Source organism: Lathamus discolor, chromosome W (genome assembly GCF_037157495.1).
Source record: "Lathamus discolor isolate bLatDis1 chromosome W, bLatDis1.hap1, whole genome shotgun sequence".
NCBI classification, from domain to species: Eukaryota; Metazoa; Chordata; class Aves; order Psittaciformes; family Psittacidae; genus Lathamus; species Lathamus discolor.
Genome location: NC_088908.1, coordinates 33,900,179 through 33,924,188, shown reverse-complemented (window position 1 = coordinate 33,924,188; position 24,010 = coordinate 33,900,179). Strand labels below are relative to the sequence as shown.

General features: G+C 43.0%; 1 protein-coding gene across 6 annotated transcripts in view; it reads left to right on the top strand.

Annotated features, from left to right (window-relative positions):
- LOC136004430 (splicing regulatory glutamine/lysine-rich protein 1-like) overlaps nt 1-23,521 on the top strand; it is a 56,332-nt gene extending 32,811 nt beyond the window's left edge. For all 6 annotated transcript variants that reach the window (XM_065660918.1, XM_065660917.1, XM_065660919.1 and 3 more), the window contains 3 exons: nt 12,699-12,785; nt 14,108-14,243; nt 20,510-23,521. In XM_065660918.1, coding sequence (XP_065516990.1) covers nt 12,699-12,785; nt 14,108-14,243; nt 20,510-20,698 — 412 coding nt within the window. In that variant the 3' untranslated portion in view covers nt 20,699-23,521. The remainder of the gene's footprint in view (nt 1-12,698; nt 12,786-14,107; nt 14,244-20,509) is intronic.
- The last annotated feature ends 489 nt before the right edge of the window (nt 23,522-24,010 follow it).

Here is a 24,010-nt window from a genome sequence, read left to right as displayed (position 1 = left end):
CTGGAGTCCCAGAAAATTTAAGATGCTTACTGTCCAGGCAACACAGGCCTCTTCTGTCTGGGTGGCTATTAAGATGTCATCTACACACTGCAATAGCTTCCCTTCTTCCAGTGGAGCCTCCCAGGACTCTTAAGTCGTTTGAAAGTTGTTCTCCAAACAGGGTGGGACTGTTCTTAAATCCCTGAGGCAGCACTGCCCACATGAGCTGGATTTTGCACCCACTCTTAGTGCTTTCCCATTCAAATGTAAATATTTTCTGGCTGGCTTCGTGGAAAGGGAGGCAAAAGAAAGCATCTTTCAGATCTAAAATGGTAAACCAAGTTAGCTCTGATGTTAAGCATGTTAATTGGGTATATGGATTTGCTATCACAAGGTAAAGGTCCTCAGTTACTTTGTTAAAAGCTCGTAAGTCCTGTACCACCCAGTATGGCCTGTCAGGTTTATGAACAGGTAAAATAGGGGTGTTAAAATCAGACTGGCACTCCTTTAGCAGTTCTAATTGTAGTAAATTTTCAATTATTTGGCAAACTCCTTCCCTATCTTCCTTCTTCAGGGGGTATTGTTTAATCCTGACAGGCTGTTTTCCCTCTTTGAGCTTAATCTGTATCGGGGGTGCATTTTTGCCACTTCCAGGTATGTTTGTAAAAGCTGATTCGGAGAAAACTCCAGGAACAAACTTGCCAACAAAGTTTTCAAGCTGACAAGCAGGTATTCTTTATTGCAGCGCCGGGAGACACAGGGGATAGCTCCTCCTAACGTGTGTCTCCCCCTGTTGCTCCACAAGCCGTCCTTATATAGTCCCTGGGCATACATACATTACGTCATTTTCCAGAAAGTTCCCCGCATGCGTACAGAACTGTGGTGGTGGTCTCTGAGGGTCGTTTACTTCTTCCAACAATCTTCATCACTTCTGGCAGCCTTTGGAGCACGCGCAGTAGATGCTCATACCAGTTTAATTGGTTCGTTAGCACAGGAGACATAACAATCCTCCTATCCTCCTTCTTATCAGTTAGTTTAACTGTAGCCCATCCTGGACACCTGCCATTCCCAGATACTCCTTATCCCTGTGTCCTGTTCTTCTAGCCTGTTTTTCTTAAAACTGTGTCAACTATAACAATTTATCTTGTACAAGAATGCTCAGTGTGTTCTCTAGCTGCACTCTATTTTTTTTTCTATGTATCATGCACTTTAGTAATTTTCCATTGCTACTGTTACAAAGCCATCAAACTTAGCATTACTTAAAACTGATTCTAAAGGTTTATATATTCCATTTTGTGATTTTCTGTCCCCCTTGTTTCAAATCCCCCCTTTTTCTGTCCTTTTGCAAATTCTTTTGCAACATTTTATATATTACCATTGCCATCAAAAGTCTTTTGAAATAACTTCCCGTTTCTACTTGGTGCTTAATTTCACTCCTTTTCCAGTCTTCATAATTTATCATAGCATTTACAACACCAGAGAGAACATTGTATCATACCACAAGTAATCAATATTAAAATAATTAACACCAATATACCTGCAATCAGTTGCCTCAACCAGGAGAGATCAGGTAACCATGAAGTTAACCCTTTCCATATTTTTTTTCAAAACCCCAGGAGGTGTCATCCATGGCCATTTCATGAAATATCTTAGTTTGTTTCCAGATTTCCTCCAGATCTGTTTCAATTCTGCCACTTTGGTCTATATAGGAGCAACAACTTTCACTGATTATGGAACAAACCCCTCCTTGTGATGTCAATAACATGTCTAGAGCCATTCGGTTTTGTAATACCACCTTAGATAGGCTAGTTATCTCTCGTTCTGCCTGGATTATATCAATGTTTTTATCTTCCGTTTCCTCTATGGTTGCTGAGATATTTATAATTTATAATTCACTTATTCCCAAAGATGGAATTAGCCCTCTTACAAAACTATGAAATGCAGTGTGCTGTTCAATAATAGGGTTAAACCCTCGCTTAATCTGTTTAGCAAAATTGGGTATTACAGCACCTAAGGTGCATGCCCCCTTCTAGTTGAGGGCTAGAGTCTTATAAGCATTTTCTCCACATAACCAATACCATCCTTTCCCTTTAGGAATGGGCCACCACTGAATTATGATACCATCTATATTAATAGTGTGATTGCAATTTGAATGGTGACCTACATCTGTGGCATTTAAACAAGTATGATCTCCTACCCTGGTTCCCGGTGTAATACATCTTTCTGCACAGGTGTAATATTTATTACCTGCATTAGGATTAACTATTCCAAATTTTAACCTTTCCTTCGAATACAGATTGCTAGTGTTCACCCACAAATTTGTCCATGAGACAGTGTTAGGAATTGGAACTCCAATTAATGGGAGATCCAGGCTTTCTCCTGATTTAGGCAACTGTGCACACACCCAACAGCCACTACGATTGGAAATCTTAGTGACATTCTGCACTAATTTCAGGTATAAGTTCTGGTCCCAAGCTTGTGCTCCAGTTATCATATGAGTCCTAATTGTGACCGACGCAATTTCATACGCAAGGGTCCTGAAGGTTTGACCTGCCATGTCTTCTCTGGCTCTGGTGCTTTCTTTATTCTTGAGTAATGTATTCAAGCAGGCTGTTCCTTTATCTTCACTGCTTTAAAGGTGGTCAGTAATCTCTGGTACGGTCCGCTCCACTTCTCCTGTAGAGGATCTCCAGAAAAATTCTTAACATAAACCCAGTCTTCAGATCTGAAAGGGTGAATCAGATAATCCAGACCTCTTGCTTTTGTCCCTACTGTTCTCTTATTTATCTCCTCCAACTGTTTTCCCAGATGGATCAGAAACTGTCGGAGATAGCCTTCCCCCACTTCCTGAAGACTTTCTCCTTTAAACTGGGACTGATATGGTCTTCCATACAAAATCTCAAATGGGCTAACCTCTTCTTTTGACCAAGGTTTAGTTCGAATTCTTAATAGAGCCAGTGGTAAGGCTTGGTACCAATATAAATTTGTTTCCTGACATATTTTACTAATCTGTTTAATCAGATGGTTCATCTTTTCTACTTGCCCACTGGCCTGAGGCCTGTATGGAACACGTAGTTGCCAATCAATTTCAAAATTTTTCCTAATTTCTTGTAACAATTTTGCACTAAAGTGTTAACCTCGGTCTGAAGAAATTGCCTCTGGTACTCCAAAACGAGGTATAATCTCATTAAATAATATTTTAATCACTTGTCTTGCATAATTTATCCTACAAGGGAATGCTTCTGGCCAGCCTGAAAAAGTATCCTTTAACACCAACAAATATCGATAACCTCCTTTTCTTGATAATTCAGAAAAATCTGTTTGCCACTGCTGTCCCAGATAACTTCCTCTCACAATTGTCCCAATTTGATTTCTATTTTCAGTTTTAGGATTATTCTTAAGACATAGCTGACATTGTTTTGTCACTAATTGAACTATAGTATATAGTATATAGGACATGGAGCTGTTGGAGCAAGTCCAGAAGAGGGCCATGAGGATAATGGCTATGGGGCTGATGGCCATGAGGCTGGAGCACCTCCCATACAAAGAAAATTGGGGCTGTTCAGCCTGGAGAAGACAAAGCTGCATGGAGACCTCCTAGCAGCCTTCCAGTGTCTGAAGGGGGCCTACAAGGATGCTATAGGGACACTTCATCAGGGACTGTGGAGAGATGACATGGGGTAATGGGTTTAAATTTCAGCAGGAGAGATTTAGGCTGTATATAAAGGAAAAAATTCCTTACTGTGAGGGTGGTGAGGCACTGGAATGGGTTGCCCAAGGAAGTTGTGAATGCTCCATCCCTGGTAGTATTCAAGGCTAGGTTGGACACAGCCTTGAGCAACCTATTTTAGTGTGTGGTGTCCCTGTCCATGGCAGGGGTGTTGGAACTAGATGATCTTAAGGTCCTTTCCAACCCAAACCACTGTATAATTCTATGATATTCTAAAAGTGTTGCAGCTAACTTAAGTTCAGAAGCTTTGGTGGAAAAAGTACTTTCTGAATGCCTCTGCTTCATGTGTCAAATTTAGATTTCCAATTTTATCTGTTAGTTTGAGACAATGAAATGCTGGATGAATTGGGCAAAGTTATACATCTTATAATCACTTCCCTGAATGAAAGCAAAACTTCCGTAGCCCTCAACATTCAGGAGTTCATGGTTCATACAGTGCAGAAAAGGCTGTAATGGTTTCTGAACATTGCCTGGGTTATATATGAAATGTCCATGTTGTTTTGGAGGTTTATGGACAAAATACTGTGGCTTCATTAAGCATATGAGGCTTCCTATTTTAATACATTGTTAACATTATTTCAGACTCAACTTGGGAAATTAGTTTAATTTTTTGCCAATCAAATCAGCAGGGTAATGAAAACCACATCCTAAAACACCTTCCCCCCCACCCTTCCCTTCTTCCCAGATTCACCTTCAGTCTGGATTTTCTCTGCTTCCTCCCCCCAAGCAGTGCAGGGGTATGAGGAACAGGGGTTGCAGTCAGTTCATCTCAGGTCTCTGCTGCTCTGTCCTCCTCATGCTCTTCCCCTGCTCCAGTGTGGGGTCCCTCCCCCAGGAGACAGTCCTCCACAGACTGCTCTAGCATGGATCCTTTCCACAGGTGCAGTCCTTCAGGAAGACTACTCCAGCATGGGTACCCCATGGGGTTGCAAGTCTTGCCAGCAAACCTGCTGCAGTGTGGGCTTCTCTCTCCATGGGGCCACAGGTCCTCCTGAGAGCCTGTTCAAGCACAGGCTTCCCATGGGGTTGCAGCCTCCCTTGGGCAAATCTTTCTGCTCTGGCATGGGCTCTCTGTGAGGTCACAGCCTCCTTCAGGGCATATCCCCATGCTCCAGTGTGGGGTCCCCAGTGGGCTGCAGAGGAATATCTTCACCGTGAAATTCCATGGGCTGCAGTGGCACAGCCTGCCTTACCATGGGTTGCAGGGAAACCTCTGCTCTGGTGCCTGGAGCCACCTCCCCCGCTCTTTCTGCACTGACCTTGGTGTCTGCAGAGTTGTTGCTCTCACATATTCTCACTCCTGTCCTGCTGCAATTTCCTCCCTTCTTAAATATGGTTCCCCAGAGGTGCTACCACTGTCACTGATGGGCTCAGCCTTGGCCAACGGCATCTCTGTCTTGGAGCTGGCTGCAACTGGCTCTATCAGATATAGGGGAAGCTTATAGCAGCTTCTCACAGAAGCCACCTCTGTGCCTCCCCCCGCTACTAAAGCCTTGCCATGCACACCCAATACAGTAATGTGTAGCTTCTATAATAGCCTTGGTGGAAGACCTGGTTCCTAATGTCAAATAGCAAGTGTAGTTAGCTGGATGTTGCAGAAAAAATCATACTCTAGTTTGCAACAGTTATGCTTCCCTTTAAGCATCCTCCTATTTAAGAAAGCATCACAGAAGGCTCAAATGTCATGTACTTCAGCAGAGAATTCCAGTGAAATTTAGGGCATCTCTTCTAATGGACTTGCAGTACAAAGCTCTACACTGATATGAATTTTTCTTTTTGCACTGATGCCATTAAACAAAACAGGGACAGTGTTCTTTCTGAAGATTTAAGATGAGAGAAATACATTGGTTTTTATATGAGGAGAGATATATATGAGCAGAGGCTGAGAGGGATGGGATTGTTTAGTCTGGAGAAGAGAAGGCTGAGTATCAGTGAGTATTGAATACCTGATGGGATACTGTGAAGAAGATGGAGCCCAACTGTTCTCAGCGATGGCTAGTGACAGGGCAAGAGGCAGCGTGGGCATATATTGAAATATGGGAAATGTGTTTTCTAATGTTTACATTGTGTGCTTTCTGGGCAAACTGGAGCCATTTTCCTAGAGAGTTTATGAAGTCTCCATCCTTGGAGATACTAAAAACCTGACTGGATGTGGCTCTGAGTAACCTGCTTTAGTTGATCCTGTTTTGTGAGAGTGTGGCGGTCTGGACTAGGTGTTCTCCAGAGGACTCTTCCAACCTCAGTAATTCTGTTATTCTGAAAACTATTTGTCAATGTGTTGGGCTACCAAGTCCTGGTTAGCTTGTATTTAGGGGTGTCTGTTCTCTTTAATGATTGATTTTGCCCAGTTAAAATGGTCACAAACCAGGAGATTATCCAACAACCTGGCATTTCAGCTGTCTTGATTTACACTGCAGCATTGAGTGGGGGCAGTTTTTGAAGACTGCAGATCCTTTTTCTGAAGAGTGTAAAATATTGCATGAATAGTAGTTTTCTTTTTGGAGAAGAAATAGAATAGAACATATGGGAGCTTCTAAGAACTAGGTAGCAGCTTACCTTACTGAAAAACAGCATGCAAGTACTAGAAATCAGATTGGCTATATTTTATTCCTAGCTGAAGGAAGAGACACAGAGCAGAGGAAGAGGAAAACTGGGCTCCTTTTCCAAGAGGTATCTACAGGCTAACAAAGGAGATAGGTAGGGACTTTGTCTAGAGAGTGGACTTCTTGATGGTTGAATTGATATCTTTATAATCCAGTAATGGCCCAACCTGAAAGTAGTAATATCAAGGCCAGTCTGTCTTGCCCATTAAATATTGTTTGTCTGGGTTTGGTAGGGGCTTCTTTTCTTTTTTACCTAAAGAAGGCAGAGGGACACTATACATTTCATTAGCAGTTTCTGCTGGCATAAACAAGGCTCAGATTCCATCAGGGTCAAAACCAGAATTTGTGCCTTAATTAGGAGCAAACAGAATATGAAGAGGCCAAAAGCTACCTCTCTTTAATCATGGAATGGTTTGGTTTGGAAGTGATCTTAAAGCTCATCTAGTTCCAACCCTCTGCCATGGGCAGGGACACCTTCCACTCGACCAGGTTGCTCCAAGCCCTGTCCATCCTGGCCTTGAATACTGCCAGGGATGGGGCACCCACAGGTTCTCTGGGCAACCTGTGCCAGTGCCTCGCCACCCTCACAGGCAAGAGTTTATTCCTAATATTTCAGTCTCCTCTCTGTCAGTCTAAAGCCATTTCCTCCTGTACTATCCCTACAGGTGCTTGTCAAAAGCCCCTCTGCAGTTTCCTTGTTGGCCCCTTTGGGCACTGGAAGCTGCTCCAAGGTCTCCCCAGAGCCTTCTGTTCTAAAGGCTGAACAAGCCCAACTATCTCAGCCGGTCTCTGTAGCAGAGGTGCTCCAGCCCTCTGCGCATCTCTGTGGCCTCCTCTGGATTCGCTCAAGCGGGTCCACATCCCTTCTCTGTTGGGAGCCCCACAGCTGAATGCAAGACTGCAGGGGTGGTCTCCAGAGAGTAAAGAGGGAGTTAGTTCACACTGGCAGCATTCCTCTAAGTACTGCTAGTTGGAGACAGGTGTTGAGATCTTGTTCAATATCTTTGGTGACATGGACAGTGGGATTGAGTGCACCCTCAGTAAGTTTGCTGATGGCACCAAGCTGTGTGGTTCGGTTGATACGCTGGAGGGAAGGGATGCCATCCAGAGGGACCTTGACATGATTGTGAGGTGGGCCAATGCCAACCTCATGAAGTTCAACCAAGCCAAGTGCAAGGTCCTGCACCTGGGTTGGGGCAATCCCAGGCACAGCTACAGATTGGAGAAGAGGTTCAGAGCCGCCCTGTGGAGGACTTGGGGGTGTTGGTTGATGAGAAAGTGAACATGAGCTGGCAGTGTGCTCGCAGCCCAGAAAGCCAACCATATCCTGGGCTGCATCAAAAGGAGCGTGACCTGCTGGACAAAGGGGGTTGTCATGGTTTAAACCCAGCCAGCAACCCAGACCCACGCAGCTGCTCGCTCACTCCCCCCACTTCCTCCCTCGGCTCCTGGAGGGGTGGGGAGGAGGACCGAAAGAACGTTACTCCCACAGGTTGAGATAAGAACAGCCCAGTAACTAAGGTATAACAACCCAAAACCACTACTGCTACCACCAGTAATAATAATGATAAGGGAAATAACAAGGGAAGAGAATAGAAATGCTCACTACCCACTGATGGATACACGGCCCAACCCCAGCAGTGATCTTGTGCTTCTGGGTAGCTGCCCCCAGTTTATATACTGGCCATGATGTGCTGGGGTACGGAATACCTCTTTTGCTAGTTTGGATCACGTGTCCTGTCTCTGCTTCCTCTCGGCTTCCCCTCCTCCCTGGCAGAGCATGAGATTCAGAAATTACTCAGAATTACTTCGCAACAACTAAAAATGTTGGTGTTATCAGCACTGTTCCCAGGCTGAAAGTCAAAAACACAGCACTGCACCAGCAACGAGGAAGGAGAAAAATGCCTGCTACTGCTGAACCCGGGAGAGCATCCACTCCTTACTCCATACCATTCACATCATGCTCAGACCCCACATTTTTTCAGTATACAATCACTCTTGTCTCATATATATACATATATATGCATCGAGAGAGAGAGATCACTCCTTAATCCATGGGCCAATTGCTATAAAGCTGCTGAGTTCATCTGGTCTGTGATGTCAGGCTCCATCTCTTGTAGCAGTCTTTCAGAGGAGGAGAGATGGTGTGTAGTGTTGGATTGTTGCCTGCTGATGATACTGCAGAACTCGTCTGTTTTCATCAAAGTTCATTCGTTGTTCAGATGATGGTCGGAGGGAAGTCAGGGCCAGTTGCTGGTGACCCGAAGACATCAAGTTGGTGGGCTATAAAAATGCTACATAGCAGGCAACAGCATACAACTGAGTTCATTGGCTGTTTACCCCTAAAATCAAATTCCCTTGAGGTACACATCGGACTTACCCATCATCCTGCATTGCCCACCAAGTATATCCGGGTCCCTGAGCAAAAGCAATCCTAATGAAGTGTTTTCTTTATGTGCACCACAGGACCTTTATCCCTTTCTACAGTATGTAAAAGTTCTGACTGGGCTGGGCCAGCTCTGTTAGCAGATTCTCTGGTGTTGGCCAACCAGGTGGTTTTTGGTAAATGTGTATCCCAATGTTTGAAAGTCCCACCACCCATTCTTCTCAGTGTAGTTTTTAACTGCCCATTGTACCATTGGATTTTCCCAGAGGCTGGTGCATGGTAGGGGGTGTGTTACATACACTCAATGCCATGCTCTTTGGCCCCAGTGTCTCTAAGGTTGTTCCGAAAATGTGTCCCATTGTCTGATTCAGTTCTCTCTGGGATGACGTGTCAACACAAAATGTGTTTCTCAAGGCCCAGGATAGTGTTCCGGGAAGTGGCATAGGGCACAGCATACGTTTCCAGGCATCTGGTAGTTGCTTCCACCATGGTAAGCACATGGCACTTGCCTTGGCAGGTTGGTGGGAGTGTGGTATAGTCAATCTGCCAGGCCTCCCCGTATTTGTATTTGAGCCATCGTCCTGCATATCCGAGAGGCTTTAACTGCTTGGCTTGCTTAATTGCAGAATGTTTGACATTCACGTATAACCTGGGCAATAGTGTCTATTGTTAAGTCCACCCTTCAATCACAAGCCCATCTATATGTTGCATCTCTGCCTTGATGGCCTGAAGTGTCATGGGCCCACAGGGCCAAAAATAATTCACCCTTATGTTGCCAATCTAAGTCCATCTGAGCCACTTCAATCTTAGCAGCTTTATCCACTTGTTGGTTGTTCTGGTGTTCCTCAGTGGCCCGACTCTTGGGTACATGGTGTACCTTCACCACCAGGTTCTGCACCTAGGCAGTGATGTCTTGCTACAGTGCAGCAGCCCAGATGGGTTTACCTCTGTGTTGCCAGTTGTTTCTCTTCCATTGCTGCAACCACCCCCAAATGGCATTTGCCACCATCCATGAGTCAATAGAGAGATAAAGTACTGGCCAGTTTTGTCTCTTAGCAATGTCCAGGGCCAGCTGGATGGCTTTCACCTCAGCAAGCTGACTCGATTCACCATCTCCTTCAGCAGTTTCTGCAACTTGTCATCAGGGTCTCCATACATCTGCCTTCCATCTCCGATGCTTTCCCACAGTACGTCAATAACTATTCTATGATTCTGTGATTCTAAATCTCCTTGCCCCAAAGCTTCTGTCTCAGAATTAAAATATTCTAGTAATGTTGTACCTGGTGTTGATCGAAGGCAGATCTCAGAGCCCTTCCTAGTGAACTTTATTTAAATCAAATTTCCTCCACTCCTGAGCCTGTTGGATTTTTCCTTTGAAACAAGAATATTAGTTTTGTGTATGGTTTAGAGACATGGGATCACTGTCAAAGTTTTCAAACTGCTTTTTCTTAAATTTTACAATCATAAAATCTTAGAATTGTTAAGGTTGGAAAGGAACTTAAGATCATCTCGTTCCAACCCCCCTGCCATGGGAAGTGACATCTTACACTAAACCATGTCACCCAAGGTTCTGTCCAACCCGGCCTTGAACACCTCCAGAGACGGAGCATTCACAACTACCTTGGGCAACTCATTCCAGTGCCTCACCACCCTCACGATAAAGAACTTCTTCCTTATGTCTAATCTAAACTTCCCCTGTTTAAGTTTTAACCTGTTACCCCTTGTCCTGTCACTACAGTCCCTAATGAAGAGTCCCTCCCCAGCATCCCTATAGGCCCCCTTCAGATACTGGAAGGCTGCTATGAGGTCTCCACACAGCCTTCTCTTCTCCAGGCTGACTAGCCCCAACTTCCTCAGCCTGTCTTCATACGGGAGGTGCTCCAGTCCCCTGATCATCCTCATGGCCCTCCTCTGGACTCATTCCAACAGTTCCATGTCCTTTTTATGTTGAGGGCACCAGAACTGCACACAACACTCCAAGCAAGGTCTCACGAGAGCCAAGTAGAGGGGCAGCATCACCTCCTTCAACCTGCTGGTCATGCTCCTTTTGATGCAGCCCAGGATACGGTTGGCTTTCTGGGTTGTGAGCGCACACTGCCAGGTCATGTTAAGTTTCTCATTGACCAACACCCCAAAGTCCTTCTGCACAGGGCTGCTCTGAATCTTTTCTCTACCCAACCTGTAGCTGTGCCTGGGATTGCTCTGACCCAGGTGTAGGACTTTACCCTTGGCATGTTTAAATTTCATAAGGTTGGCATCAGCCCGCCTCACAAGCCAGTCTAGGTTCGTCTGGATTATATCATATCCCCGTAGACGTGCACACATCTCTAATTCCTTTTGTTTGTTCCCCATACTATGGGTGTTTGTATAGAGGCAAATTTTGCTGTATTAGTGTTGCTTAAGAGTTTTAATATAAACAGGCACACAGAAATCTTTGTATAGATAAATTAATGTAGAGGTAGGAATGCTGTCAGGCACAGCTGTGGTTCTTCAACTTGAAATATGAAAAACAGAAACTGAAAATTAGATTTCATGAATAAACAGTTTTTAGTTCGAACACATTTACTAGGGCACTTAATTGCTCACAGATATGTATGCAGGAAAGGAAAATAAAGGGGGAATGTACTCAATGTAGACTAAGAGGGAGCGCTGTCAGAATAATATGTTCATTTCCAATATCCCTATTTGAAAAAAGACGATAAATGCAAAGGTGTTCAAAATGAGGTACATGTTAACCAGTAAACATCTGATCAATGACTGTGGGTTTTCCTTCCATGATTTTGAGGCCACTATATTTTTGTTTACCAAAGATCAAATCAAACTTAAGATCTTGCTGAACAAAATAGTTATGAGCTTTTTTTTCTGTGAAGCTTCAGGAGGTCAGGCTAGATGGTAGTGTTAGAGTATGAATCCAGATTGCAATACTAGGTATATCTTAATATATTCTTTTGTAATTTATCTAATAACTATTGTTTTCTTGGCCTTTTTAAATATTAAACTTGGGTGTGAATTGCAAAAGTCGATATGTGTAAGTGTAGCTTTTGTGCTGTATCTTTAAGTGCCCCGTCAATTAGTTTTTAACTTCTCTTTCTTTGATGGCTCTTCCTGTCTGCTTTTCCTGCTCTATGAAGAGGTGATAGGAAAGAGTTGTCTTTCTTTGACAGAGATAGGTTCTATGTTTATGTTGAATGAAGCTTTACTTGCTCAATTTTTACTTTATTTTAATATGTGCCTTAGTATGTTTGCAACCAGTTATTTACTGTTCTGTTCTGAGATCAGACTCCATAACAGCAACTTCAGCAAATTCCATACATCTGTGTAAATCAGCTTTTTTTGTAAAATACTAAGAGCTCTTCAGTGCTTTATAGAATGATATATAGGTTTGCTGAGCATGGACTGCTAGGAAAATAATAGATATTAACATTCATTTTGATTTTGACAGCAGCTTGAGCTTAATTTTGCACTTTTTGCTTCTAAACCAATAGGAATGCTAGCTCATGTATTCAGGAATTAAACTTCAGTCACACTGAACTGAAATTCTAGTGTGATCTTAAGCTTGTAATGTTAAATTTTGAAGTTTGTATTGCTCAAGTTATGCCTTTTGTCATAATGGGGCTTTTCATTCAATGGATTCTTTTACTGACTGGAGAAACTAGTAATACAGGATTAGTGAATTCAGTGTGTTTCCTTTGTTATCAGGTATAAGTACAAGCATGTGAGGATAAACGTAAAACTACAATCTGAAAGGGGACAACTTTTTTTTCTTTTTCTTTTTTTTTTATACTTGCCACTTCCATTCTTCCATTTCCTATCAAACTGAAATATATGGTGGTTTTGGTTTTTTTGCTTTGTACAGTTCATATCATTGGTGATATATAATGTTAAATTCAGGGATATTTACTTAGCGGTATCAGATAATTTTAAGAGCTTTCTGGTTTTGTGCAGTTCCTGAATTTATTATTTTTCTTCTTTGGTGATCTTGAATTTCTTGGTCCTCCAGTGAAAGGCATAAATGGAAGAATAGAAGTTCCTCCAAGTCTCCTAAAACAAGAAAAACAAAGTCTTCACAAACTCCTTCTCCAACAAGGTCAGTTTGATGTAAACATAAAAGTTAATGAGCAGTAAAGGAAGATGTCCTGAGTTCAGCTGTAACAGTTGTTATTCTTCTTAGTAGCTGGTGCAGTGCTGTGGTTTTGGCTTTAGTCTGAAAGAGTGCTAATAACGCACCAGTGTTTTAATTGCTAAGTAATGCTTACCCCAATCAAGGACTTTTCAGTCTCATGCTTTGCTAGTGTGGAGGGGCACAAGAAGCCAGGAGGAAGCAGGGACAGGACACCTGACCCAAAGTAACCAAAGGGACATTCCATACCACAGCACGTCATGCCCAGTATACTGGGGCAGTTACCTGGAAGGCACAGATCACTGCTCAGGTCAGGCTGGGCATCAGTAGGTGGGTGGTGAGCAGTTGTATTATGCTTCATTTGTGTTTGATTTTTTTTTTCCTTTCCCCTTTTAGTGTTATATTCTCTCCCCTTGTTATTTCCCTTATCATCATTATTACTGGTGGTAGCAGTAGTAATTTTGTATTATACCTTAGTTACTGGACTGTTCTTATCTCAACTCGTGGGAGTTACATTCTTTCAATTCTCCTCCCCACCCCTCCGGGAGTGGGGGAAAGAATTGGGGGAGTGAGCGAGCGGCTGCGTGGTTCTGAATTACCAGCTGGGCTTAGACCATGACAGAGGAAAACGTTGCAGTATTTTTATTAAATTGAAATGTGACCTGGAGATCAGTGTTATGAAAGGAGCTAACTCAATTTGTACTTTTTCTGGATTTTTTTTTTTTTTATTAATGGTCAAAAATTCAAAATTTTCTTTTTGGAGGAAAAGGTCTGTTTTTCAATAAACAGAACACTCAAAGGTGGATGCAGGGATGCAGATGCATATATTGAAAACAATTTGGGAATTATGTTTATCGATTTACTGCCTTTTCACTAACCATCTCCAATAATTTAAGTTGGTCAGTACGATTCAGTTTTAATTTAAAATAAAACAAAAAAGCCCTTCATGGATTTGATCTTTGGTATGCTTTCAACTGGAGAGTTTTAAATCTGTTAGTGATGCAAATTTGCTTCAAATCAGTAAAAGCCTTTCATTGAGTACAGATTAATTTGATTTTCTCTTTGCAAATGCCATATATACTGAACACATGCATTCTTTAGCTCTCTTCTCTTGTCTTTATGAAGGGGGTTTTGTATGTGTTTTGAGTTTTCTGTTTGTGGGTTGTTTTTATTTGTATGAGATTAGTTTGCAGTTAAATGGTTTGAAGGTGACTGAACCTTTCTGCATTGGTAATACCCTTGTTGCTGTTGGATCAATTTCTGATTTGAGTGAAAATTTTCTTAAACAGAAACAAGAAAGAAAAAAAAAGAGAAAAGGATACAAATAATGAAAGAAGAGAAAGGGAACACTCCACCTCCAAGAAAAAAAGTAGCAAAGAAAAAGAAGGAAAGGAAAAATCTGACAAAAACACCACTACTTTGAAGGTAAGCTGTGTGACCAAGTGAAAAGCTGAGTGGAGTGCTGTGAGTGGAATGATTATTTGAATTCCCTCCCTTTTTCTTCACCCTTCTTTTTCCCCCGTTTTCCTTAACAAATTATTCCTGCTTGAGTTTAGGTTTTGCCAGTCAGAGACATGGAAGTGATTCTTCAGTTGATCTTAGGCCAGTTTGAAGTCTGTGTGTTTGAACTTTACTGCAGCTTGTGTGAATAGGTTACAGAAACACTTTGTTTTGGTCTCACTCTTTGTTCTGTGCTGTATGTTAGGAGTTGGCTGACTGCCTAGCTGTATGAGCAGGCAAAAAAAGCAGATTGTGTAACTAAGTAGCAGAGTTCAGGGTTAGTTTACCTGTATTGTGGTTTAACCCCAGCCGGCAACTAAGTACCACGTAGCCACTTGCTCACTTCCCCCCCAATGGGATGGAAGAGAGAATTGGAAGAGTGAGAAAATGCATGGTTTGCGATGAAGGTAAATAAGTTAAACCACGGACTCATGGAATGGTTTGGGTTGGAAGGGACGTTAAAGCATACCTGGTTCCAACCCTCTGCCATGGGCAGGGACACCTTCCAATAGACTAGGTTGCTCCAAGCCCTGTCCAACCTGGCCTTGAACACTGCCAGGGATGGGTCAGCCACAGGCTCTCTGGGCAACCTGTCTCAGTGCCTCACCACCCTCACAGGGAAGAACATCTTCCTAACATCTACTCTAAATCTCCCCTCTGTCAGTTTAAAGCCATTGTCCCTTGTCCTGTCCCTACAGGTTCTTGTAAAACGCCCTTCTCCAGCTTTCTTGTTGGCCCCTTTAGGCACTGGAAGCTGCTCTAAGGTCTCCCCAGAGCCTTCTGTTCTCCAGGATGAACAAACCCAACTCTCAGCTTGTCTCCATAGCAGAGGTGCTCCAGCCCTCTGCGCATCTCCATGGCCTCCTCTGGACTCGCTCAAGCAGGTCCACATCCCTCTTGTATTGGGGCCACCAGAGCTCAACACAGTACTCCAGGGTGGTTTCACTAGAGCGGAGTAGAGGGAGAACACCACTTGTCACTAGTCACCACTTAGAATCATAGAATCATAGAATAGTTAGGGTTGGGAAGGACCTCAAGATCATCTAGTTCCAACCCCCCTGCCATAGGCAGGGACACCTCACACTAAACCATCCCACACAAGGCTTCATCCAACCTGGCCTTGAACACCGCCAGGGATGGAGCACTCACAACCTCCCTGGGCAACCGATTCCAGTGTCTCACCACCCTAACAGGAAAGAATTTCCTCCTTATATCCAATCTAAACTTTAAGTTTTAAGTTTTAACCCATTACCCCTTGTCCTGTCACTACAGTCCCTGATGAAGAGTCCCTCCCCAGCATCCCTATAGGCCCCCTTCAGATACTGGAAGGCTGCTATTATGTCCCCACGCAGCCTTCTCTTCTCCAGGCTGAACAGCCCCAACTTCCTCAGCCTGTCTTCATACGGGAGGTGCTCCAGTCCCCTGATCATCCTCGTGGCCCTCCTCTGGACTTGTTCCAGCAGTTCCATGTCCTTTTTATGTTGAGGACACCAGAACTGCACACAATACTCCAGGGGAGGTCTCACAAGAGCAGAGTAGAGGGGCAGGATCACCTCTTTCGACCTGCTTGGATATCAAGCCATCGACCCCAAGTCTTTGAGTGCGACCATCCAACCAATTCCTTATCTACCGAGTGGTCCATCTGTCAAATCCATCCCTCTCCAGTTTAGAGATGAGGATGCCATGCGGAAGAGTGTCAAATGCCTTGCAGAAGTCCAGGTAGATGACATCGGTTGTTTGGTCTTCCCAAGTAACCGTTTATGCATGATGGAGTCCTGCTTTCCTGGAGACGGCTGAACTCCTGCCTGCAAATAGAAAGCGATGAATTAATTTCTTGTTTTGCTTTACTTGCATGTATGGGTTTTGCTTTATGTTTTTGCAACATGAAGAAGGCCAAGGTACTCAATGCCTTTTTTGCCTCGGTCTTCAATGGCAAGAGCTGCAGCCACACTGCCCAAGTTGCAGAAGGCAAAGGCAGGGACTGGGAGAATGAAGAACAGCCTGCTGTAGGAGAAGACTGGGTTCAAGATCATCTGAGGAATCTGAAGGTTCACAAGGCTATGTGACCTGTCAAGATGCATCCATGGGTGAGGAAACTGGCAGATGAATTTGCCAAGCCATTATCCATGATATTTGAAAAATCGTGGCAGCCTGGTGAAGTTCCTGCTGGCTGGAAAAAGGGAAATATAACCCCCATTTTTTAAAAGGGAAAAAAGGAAGGCCTGGGTAACTACAGACCAGTCAGTCTCACCTTGGAGCCCCGCAACATCATGGGGCAGATCCTCCTGGAATCTGTGCTAAGGCACATGAACAGTAGGAGGGTGATTGGTGACAGCCAGCATGGCTTCCCTAAGGGCAAATTGTACCTGACAAATTTGGTGGCCCCCCATGATGGGGCAACGGCATTGGTGGATAAGGGAAGAGCAACTGACATATCTACTTGGACTTGTGCAAGGCATTTGACACTGTCCTACATGGCATCCTTGTCTCTAAAATGGAGAGCATGGATTTGATGGATGGACCACTCAGTCAATTAGGAATTGGCTGGATGGCTGCACTCAGAGTGCTGTGGTCAACAACTCGATGTTCAAGTGGCAGTCAGTGACTAGTGGTGTTCCTCAGGGGTCAGTATTGGGACCGATCCTTTTCATCATCTTTGTCGGTGATATGCACAGTGGGATCAAGGGCACCCTCAGCAAGTTTGCTGATGACACCATGCTGTGTGGTCTGGTTGACACACTGAAGGGAAGGGATAAGATCCAGAGGGACCTTGACAGGCTGGAGAGGTGGGCCAGCACAAACCTCATGAAGTTCTGCAAGGCCAAATATAAGGTCCTACATATGGCAATCCCAAGCACAACTACAGTCTGGGCAGAGACTAGAGAGAGCAGCCCTGCGGAGAAGGACTTGAGGGTGTTGGTCGATGAGAAACTTAACATGAGCCGGCAGTGTGAACTTGCAGCCCAGAAAGCCAACTCTGTGCTGGGCTGCTTCACTAGCAGCATGACCAGCAGGTTGGGGGGGGGGGATTCTTCCCCTCTACTCCGCGCTCGTGAGACCCCATTTGAAGTACTGCGTCTAGCCCCTGAGCCCTCAACATAAGAAGGACGTGGAGCTGTTGGAGCAAGTCCAGAGGGTAGCCACAGAGATGCTCAGAGGGCTGGATCACTTCTATGAAGACAGGCTGAGAGCTGGGCTTGTTCAGCCTGGATAAGAGAAGGCTCCGGGGAGACTTTAGAACAGCTTTCCTGTACCTATAAAGGGGCCGACAAGAAAGCTGAAGAGGGACTTTTGCCAAGCACCTGTAGGGACAGGACAAGGGGAACTTGCTATAAACCAACAGAGGGGAGATTTAGGGTAGATCTTAGGAAGTTCTTCCCTGTGAGGGTGGTGAGGCACTGCACAGGTTGCCCAGAGAAGCTGTGACTGCCCCATCCCTGGCAGTGTTCAAGGCCATCGAGGATGGGGCCTCATCCTAGTGGAAGGTGTCCCTGCCCATGGCAGGGGGTTGGAACTCGATGAGCTTTAAGGTCTTTTCCAACTGTCATGATTTAAACCCAACCACACAGCCCGTCCACTCACTCCCTCCCCCCCCCCCCCCTTCTTGCCCTCCCCCTGCTCCTGGAGGGATGGGAAGGAGAATCGAAAGGAATGCAACTCCCACGGGTTGAGATAAGAACAGTTTAGTAACTAAGGTATAACACAAATCACTACTGCTACCACCAATAATAATAATGATAAAGGAAATAACAAGAGGAAAGAATACAACACCTCAACACCACCCGACCAATAACTCAATAACTCGCCCCACTCCCCCCAGCCGAGCACCGACCGATACCTCGTCCAACCCTGCACTGCCACTAGCCCTTCCAGGGTAACTCCCAGTTGCCTCCTGGGCATGACGTGCTGTGGTATGGAATACCTCTTTGGTCAGTTTGGGTCAAGTGTCCTGTCTCTGCTTCCTCCCAGCCTCCCCTCCTCCCTGGCAGAGCATGAGGCTCAGAAAGTCCTTGGCCAGACCAAACATTTGAGCAGCAACTGAAAACATCAGCCTTATCAACACTGTTCCCAGGCCAAAAAATCAAAACACAGCACTGCACTAGCTACTAAGAAGCAGAAAAATAACTGCTACTGCTGAACCCAGGACACCAACCCAAACCAGTCTGTGATTCTATGATGGTTCTATAATAAGCAGTACATCAAGCAGCAAAACCAAAAGGTAGCTAATAACAAGCACTAGCCTCTAATATACAGTAAAGCAAGCAAGCTACATGGCAAGCACAGAAGCCTGCCAGTTAATAGCTAAATAGTAATAGCAGCTGTAAATTCCATCTGGCACATTTCATTTAAATCTGTTGTTATCTTGAACCCTTCAAGCCCCCCACTGGGTGCTAAAAAGGAGTGTTGTGTTTTAACCCCAGTTGGCAACTAAGCCCCACACAGTCACTCGCTCATTTCCTTTCTGCCGGTGGGATGGAGGAGAGAATAAGAAAGATAAAAGTGAGAAAAATCAGGAGTTGAGATAAAAACATTTTAATAGGTAAAGTAAAAGCTGCACATGCAAGGAAAGTAAAACAAGGAATTCACTCACCACTTCCCATGGTCAGGCAAGTGTTCTGCCATCTCCAGGAAAGCAAGGTTTCATCGTGCATAATGGTTACTTGGGAAGGCAAATGCCATTGCTCTGAACATTCCCCTTTCCCTCTTCCTTCTCCCAGCTTTTATTGCTGATCGTTATTATTATTTGTGGTACTAGTAGTAGTTTTGTATGATACTTTAGTTACTGGACTGTTTTTATCTCAACCCGTGGGATTTGCATTCTTTCGATTCTCCTCCCCATCCCTCCTGGAGCAGGGGAGGAAGAAGAGGAGGGAGGGAGGGAGGGAGCGAGCGTCTGCGTGGTTTTGAGTTACCATCTGGGCTTAAACCACAACAGTGTGACATCATATGGTATGGAACATCCCTTAGGTCAGTTGGGGTCAGCTGTCTCAGCTGTGTCCCCTCCCAACTCCTTGTCCACCCACAGCCTCCTCACTGGTGGAATGGGGTGAGAAGCAGAAAAGGCCTTGGCTTTGTGTAAGCACTGCTCAGCAGCAACTAAAACATCCTGTGTTATCACCACTGTTTTTACCACATATCCAAAGCATAGCCCCATAATAACTACTGTGAAGAAAATTAACTCTATCCCAGCCAAAACCAGCACAGGCTTTCAAGCTGGAAAGACTATAAACTTTGACTCCGAAATTCACCATCTCCCTGCTTGCTTTGGTCTTGGGCTGCATACTGGAATATTGGAATCTGCAGGAGTAAAGCTGAAGATTTGAGGAATAGTATGAACTTTTTCTATTGTGAAATATGAGATGTGATTAAGAAAAGAAATATCTTCAAATTGTTTAATCTTACAGAATCATAGAATAGTTAGGGTTGGAAAGGACCTAAAGATCAACTCGTTCCAACCCCTGTGCCATGGGCAGGGACACCTCCCACTAAACCATGTCACCCAAGGCTCTGTCCGACCCGGCCTTGAACACCTCCAGGGATGGAGCATTCACAACTTCCTTGGGCAACCCGTTCCAGTGCCTCAGCACCCTCACAGTAAAGAACTTCTTCTTTATATCTAATCTAAACTTCCCCTGTTTAAGTTTGAACCCGTTATCCCTTATCCTATCACTACTGTCCCTAATGAAGAGTCCCTCCCCAGCTGATTTAGGTGACTCTTTCCACACACTTAAATAATTGTCTTACCCTACAAAAAATATGGAAAAATAAAAACACTTTTTTTATTTAAAAAATATGATGAAGTCATAATTTCTGAAACTGTTTCTCATAGGTCCCATGATGCTGCTTGTTCTGTTTTACCTGAATATTGATCTTTAAGACAGATGACAGTGATTTCTTGGGTGACAGGTTGTTATAACTGCCTAACTTCAGCCAATTGCTTTTTTCTTTTTTGTGTTTGGTTTTTTTTTGTTTAGTTTTGTGTTATGTTTTTTTTGTTGGTTGTTTGTTTTGTTGGTTTGGTTTGGTTTTTTTGAGCTGACACCTATGTTCTGAAAATTGCTGAGACAAGATAGGCATGTAAAAATTGAGGCAATCAAAATACCAAGAGTTGGTTGGAAGTCATATCCTGTAATGCTAAGAGTATGATTATTTTCTTTATTTTCTTTTTTTAATAATTTTATCTTTGGTAGGACAAAGATCACACTAAAGAGGATCTGAATTCAGAAACTGACAAGGAAGTAGGCAATAGAGATACACAAATGACAGATGAAGCCAAACTGCAACAGAATGGAAACTGTCAACCAAATGATGAAAACCTGTCAATTAAAATGGAAGAGGTTCAAAGCAAAGAATGGACCTCTGACTCAACTAAGAAATGAAATCCAAAGCTTTTAATTTCCCAGTATGAGGAAGAAAATGTCAAAGTAATCAACCTGAACATGGTGACAATGCTAGTAGCTCTTCCAATTCTTGTGATAGCTTTGTCAATTTCTTGCTGAAAGGACAAATACCATCAGAACTATTAATCTCTGAAAATCCGTGCATTTCCATGATGGTTGTACTTATTCGTAAAATGATTTGTGTTAAGTTTTGCCACAAGCTGTTGCAAATAGAAGCTGAAACTATAGAAGTAGAAACTGAAAGATGTAACCCTGTACTATCAAAAAAAGCTGGATATGCATTGAAGGTTGTTTAATATACTGCTTATTGAGGAGTTTTGTACTGTTTTACTTTGTGGGTTAAAAAAATCCACAAAGTTTTCAATGTATACTGTTTGTGTTTGGAAATGGTGCATAAATGTATGCGCTTTCTTTTGTTGTAAATTAAAACTATAGAAAAAGGGTTTTTAAACATAAGCATAGTTTTACAGTTCTTATGTTAAAAGCGCACTGACTAGTTTGTTTTTCATGTGCTTGCTGCTTGAAATTCTTGGGTTTTATTTAAAACAATTTCTTATTAATATCCTTAAAATGAATATTTCTTTTGAACAATGCATGCTACTTTTCTGTTTGTAGAAGAAATGTCAGCATGTTATAGATAATAGGCTAGCTTACTGGGTTATTTGGGGTTGTTTTGTTGTTTATTTTTGTCCTTCCAGAAGTGAGCATGTCTGTATGATATTAGAACTTACAGCTTTATTTTGAGCTGTACTGCAGTGTGTCTCTTCAGCTGAAAATAGTACAAGTGTCACTATGAAAATAATTTTTTCTCATTTGTTTAAAAAAAATATGGGAGCACAAGCAGAAGCTTTAGTGCCTTCTTAAAATAATGTGTCATTTTCTAGAAATGTATATGTGCTATTACTAATTTTCAGCTAAATCTTAGAATCATAGAATAGTTAGGGATGGAAAGGACCTAAAGATCAACTCGTTCCAACCCCACTGCCATGGGCAGGGACACCTCCCACTAAACCATGTCACCCAAGGCTCTGTCCAACCCAGCCTTGAACACCTCCAGGGATGGAGCATTCACAACTTCCTTGGGCAACTCATTCCGGTGCCTCACCACCCTTACCATAAAAAACTTCCTCCTTATATCCAATCTAAACTTCCCCTGTTTAAGTTTTAACCCATTACCCCTTGTCCTGTCACTACAGTCCCTAATGAAGAGTTCCTCCCCAGCATCCTTATAGGCCCCCTTCAGACACTGGAAAGCTGCTATGAGGTCTCCACGCAGCCTTCTCTTCTCCAGGCTGAACAGCCCCAACTTTCTCAGACCACCTGTCTTTATATGGGAGGTGCTCCAGCCCCCTTATCATCCTCGTGGCCCTCCTCTGGACTTGTTCTAAGAGTTCCATGTCCTTTTTATGTTGAGGACACCAGAACTGCACACAGCACTCCAGGTGAGGTCTCACGAGAGCAGAGTAGAGGGGCAGGATCACCTTCTTCAACCTGCTGGTCATGCTCCTTTTGATGCAGCCCAGGATACGGTTGGCTTTCTGGGTTGTGAGCGCACACTGCCAGCTCATGTTAAGTTTCTCATTGACCAACACCCCAAAGTCCTTCTGCACAGGGCTGCTCTGAATCTCTTCTCTACCCAACCTGTAGCTGTGCCTGGGATTGCTCTGACCCAGGTGTAGGACCTTGCACTTGGGTGTAGGACCTTGCACTTGTAAATCTTACATGAACTCTGTTGCTCTTTTGACACCACTATACTGTAGACAAGAATGCAAGTTATTTCTCAAAATTATTGATTCACTTGTTAAATACTGAAGCTCCATTTTTACTTTAATTTTTAGAAGAGATTTATAGGTGAAAGCAAAGATGCATTTTTGGGGACCACCACTTTACAAAAGTAGTAGCTGAATACAAAACATTTTCTGATCACCTGCATCAAAGACAGTCCTTAAAACATTTAATCTATGTTTGGATGGCCTTAATTTTTACCTTTCCATAATCATTTCTGATACCTGTTGGGTGATATAAAAGGAATTGTATGTAAAGCTGAGGGGATAAATATTTTGGGGAAAAAAATTCTAATTTACCCAGGAGTTATATGGTAGAGATTCTTTTTTCATTCCTTAAAGAGAAAGCAGTTTTGTCAAGGTAAAGCATGGCTTCTGTTGTCCAAGCTAATTTAATCAGTTTCATTATTGTGAGATTCCTTAAGTCTTAACTTTAAAATTTATACTTAAAATCAAGTAGATTATTTTTAATACTACTTAATACAGTTAAATTACTTAATTGCCTTACCTCATGGAAGAAATTATTTTTCAGTTAAAAAAAACCCACCTGAATAGCATATTAGATATTCACTTTCAATTTGTTTCTTTTCCTTTGTATAGTTAATTCTTACAAAAATAAAAATAAAAGCTTTTTACAGGGAATGAAAAATTTGCCCAATTCCTAAGGTAATGAAACACAATTTGATTGTGAAGCTGCTTAATCACTCTTCTTTTTCTTTTTTTCAATATGATTTTATGTTCTTGCCACTTTGTGCATTTAAGACTAGAAAATGCTTTACTATGTAAAGTATAAACAGTCATTTCTGTGATGCTTAAACCACATGCTGTTGACTGGTAAGCAGTTTATTCTGATAGAAGTATGAGAAATCCGTATGCTTATAGAAAGACTGTGAAGGATTATGTCTCACAACAACAGCCTTCATTTATGATGTGTGAGTAGCATAGAGCAAAGAGGTTCTTTGTATACTTGTTATCTGTGGTACCATCTCACTAATAAAAGTAAGTATTTTAGAGGGAAGTTTCTGCTGTTATATACTTTTAGTTGATCTGGTCTTCTTCAAGCAGCTTCTTTGATTTGAAATGAAAATATGTATGTATTGTTTATAATATCTTTGAAAAGCTAAGTTTCTTCTTTGGGAGAAATTAGAATTCTTGTATCATGTTTCATCTGAGATTAACCCCATGTAATGAAATTACATAGCTCTATTATGCAGCAGTTATGGAATATGTAAAGGGCTGTATACAGTTAGCTAAGAAACATGCCTTTGAAAATTAATAGTTAAAGATAGCAACATTATGAGCTGACTTAGCACATTTCTAAGTCCATATGCAGCACGTTGTTATACTGTATGTGAATTAATCTGGGAGGCCAGGTCTACTGGAGGCTGGTGAAGCCAGTCTGACAAAGAAGGGGAAGAGTTTCTTTGGTAGGAGACTTGCCAGGCTGGTCAAGGCAGCATTAAACTAGATGTGTTGTAGGAGGGGGGCATCAATCCATCCCAACACT